Genomic DNA, 1684 nt, shown 5'->3' on the forward strand with positions numbered 1-1684 from the left:
AGAAACTCCTCTACATAGAATATAGAATGCAGGACCAAATCTGAACCAAGACGAACTGTCCCTTCTTTCACCGAAACACGTTCTCTACCATCAGCCAAAATAACCAATACTGGATCTATATCTCTCACATTTGTTAAATATCAAACTTTCCGGTCAAATGATGAGAAGCTCCAGTATCCATAATCCATTAAGGAGAGGTAGACTTACCATTTAATTTTTCCTGAGTTGCATCCTTGCCAGCATTGAGGACCCGTTTGATAGTACGCCACTGGTCATCAATGAGGGTGACACCTTCACGGTCAGAATCAGTAATCATGGTCGGAATCAGTAATCACATGATTTGTATCAAATGGCGAAACAGTGACATGATTAGCATACGCCGGTTTGCCTCCACGGCCATGACCGCCACTAGAGCTAGCTCCCCCACGACCTTGACTGTGAACCGAGCGACTACGAGGTCTATCTCCCCACCACTCGGGATAACCAATGACAACATAACAACTTGCTAAAGCATGTCCACTGCGGTTGCAATGAGTACACAAGATGCCTTTTTCCTTGTCATCACTATGTATTTGAGGATATGTAGAGCGAGATCGCGTGTGAACCGCAAAGGCACTTACATCAATGCGATTATCCAAGGTCATGGTGCCATGCTTTATCAAGTCCTCCTCTTGCCGAACGATGTTATAGACTTCTTCCAGCGAAGGCACCGGAGTGCGAGAAACAAGGTTTGAACGCACCGTTCGATATAAAGCATCATCAAGTCCGAACAAGAATTGCTGAACTTTGTCTTCCTCACGATCTCGGTCCTGAAGACTTTCAAGATCACACATGCACCAGCCACACTTGCAGGTACGCAATGGACGAAACGCAGCCATGCTATCCCAAATCTTCATCAACTTACCATAGTAAGTCTCAATGGATAGCCCCCGTTGTTTGCAACCAGCAAGATTATACTTGATTTGCATCAATTTTGGTCCGTTCATCACCAAAAAACGTTTCTTCAAATGATCCCAAAGATCTTTATCCACATCGCGATGCGAGACATTCGAGCGGAGAACAAGATCAATCGTCATCTTAATCCAGGACACAAGAAGCGCTTGGATTGTCCACCAGTCTTCGAGATCTGGAGATCCTTTGTCAGGTCGGGGAATGGATCCATTGAGAAACCCAAACTTCTTACGAGAACAGAGAGCAGTCTTCATTCCACAAGCCCACTTATCATAATTATCACCCTTTAATAGAGGATGAGTGATATGTTACGGTTTTGACTCACTTTGACCCCGTTTATTTGATAGTTTTGTAGTTGTTTGAGTCCTTTTCAGGTTATAATAAGAGGCTAGGAAGCTAAAAGCAAGGATTGGAACAGCAGGAGCAATCAGAGCAGAAAGGAGTTGAATTGGAGCAGAAAAGCTGATTTTAGACCCAGGAGCACATGCTCCCGATTTCCGAGCACATGCTCCCAACTCTACGGTTTCATGACAACACGTGGCAAGCATCTAGGCGCCGATTCCCTGCCTAATTCCCCTTATTTTAGACGATCCTTTGTGAGAGAAAGAGGGCTGAGATTGCTTTTTAATAGGGAGATTTGAATTTGGATTCTTTCCTTATTTTTCTCTACTTGTATGCTATTTAACCTAGGGTTTTAGGAAAGAGAGAATATACTTTTTCTTTTTGGTTTTTG

General features: G+C 43.6%; 1 protein-coding gene across 1 annotated transcript; it reads right to left on the bottom strand.

Moving 5' to 3' along the window:
• Positions 1 to 305: 305 nt before the first annotated feature.
• Positions 306 to 1205, bottom strand: LOC147925581 (uncharacterized). The gene has a single exon (XM_087492680.1). The coding sequence runs from the start codon at positions 1203 to 1205 to the stop codon at positions 306 to 308; it is 900 nt and encodes a 299-aa protein (XP_087348806.1).
• Between the last annotated feature and the right edge of the window lie 479 nt (positions 1206 to 1684).

Source organism: Camelina sativa, chromosome 16 (assembly GCF_030686135.1).
Source record: "Camelina sativa cultivar CO46 ecotype springtype chromosome 16, ASM3068613v1".
Taxonomy (NCBI): domain Eukaryota; kingdom Viridiplantae; phylum Streptophyta; class Magnoliopsida; order Brassicales; family Brassicaceae; genus Camelina; species Camelina sativa.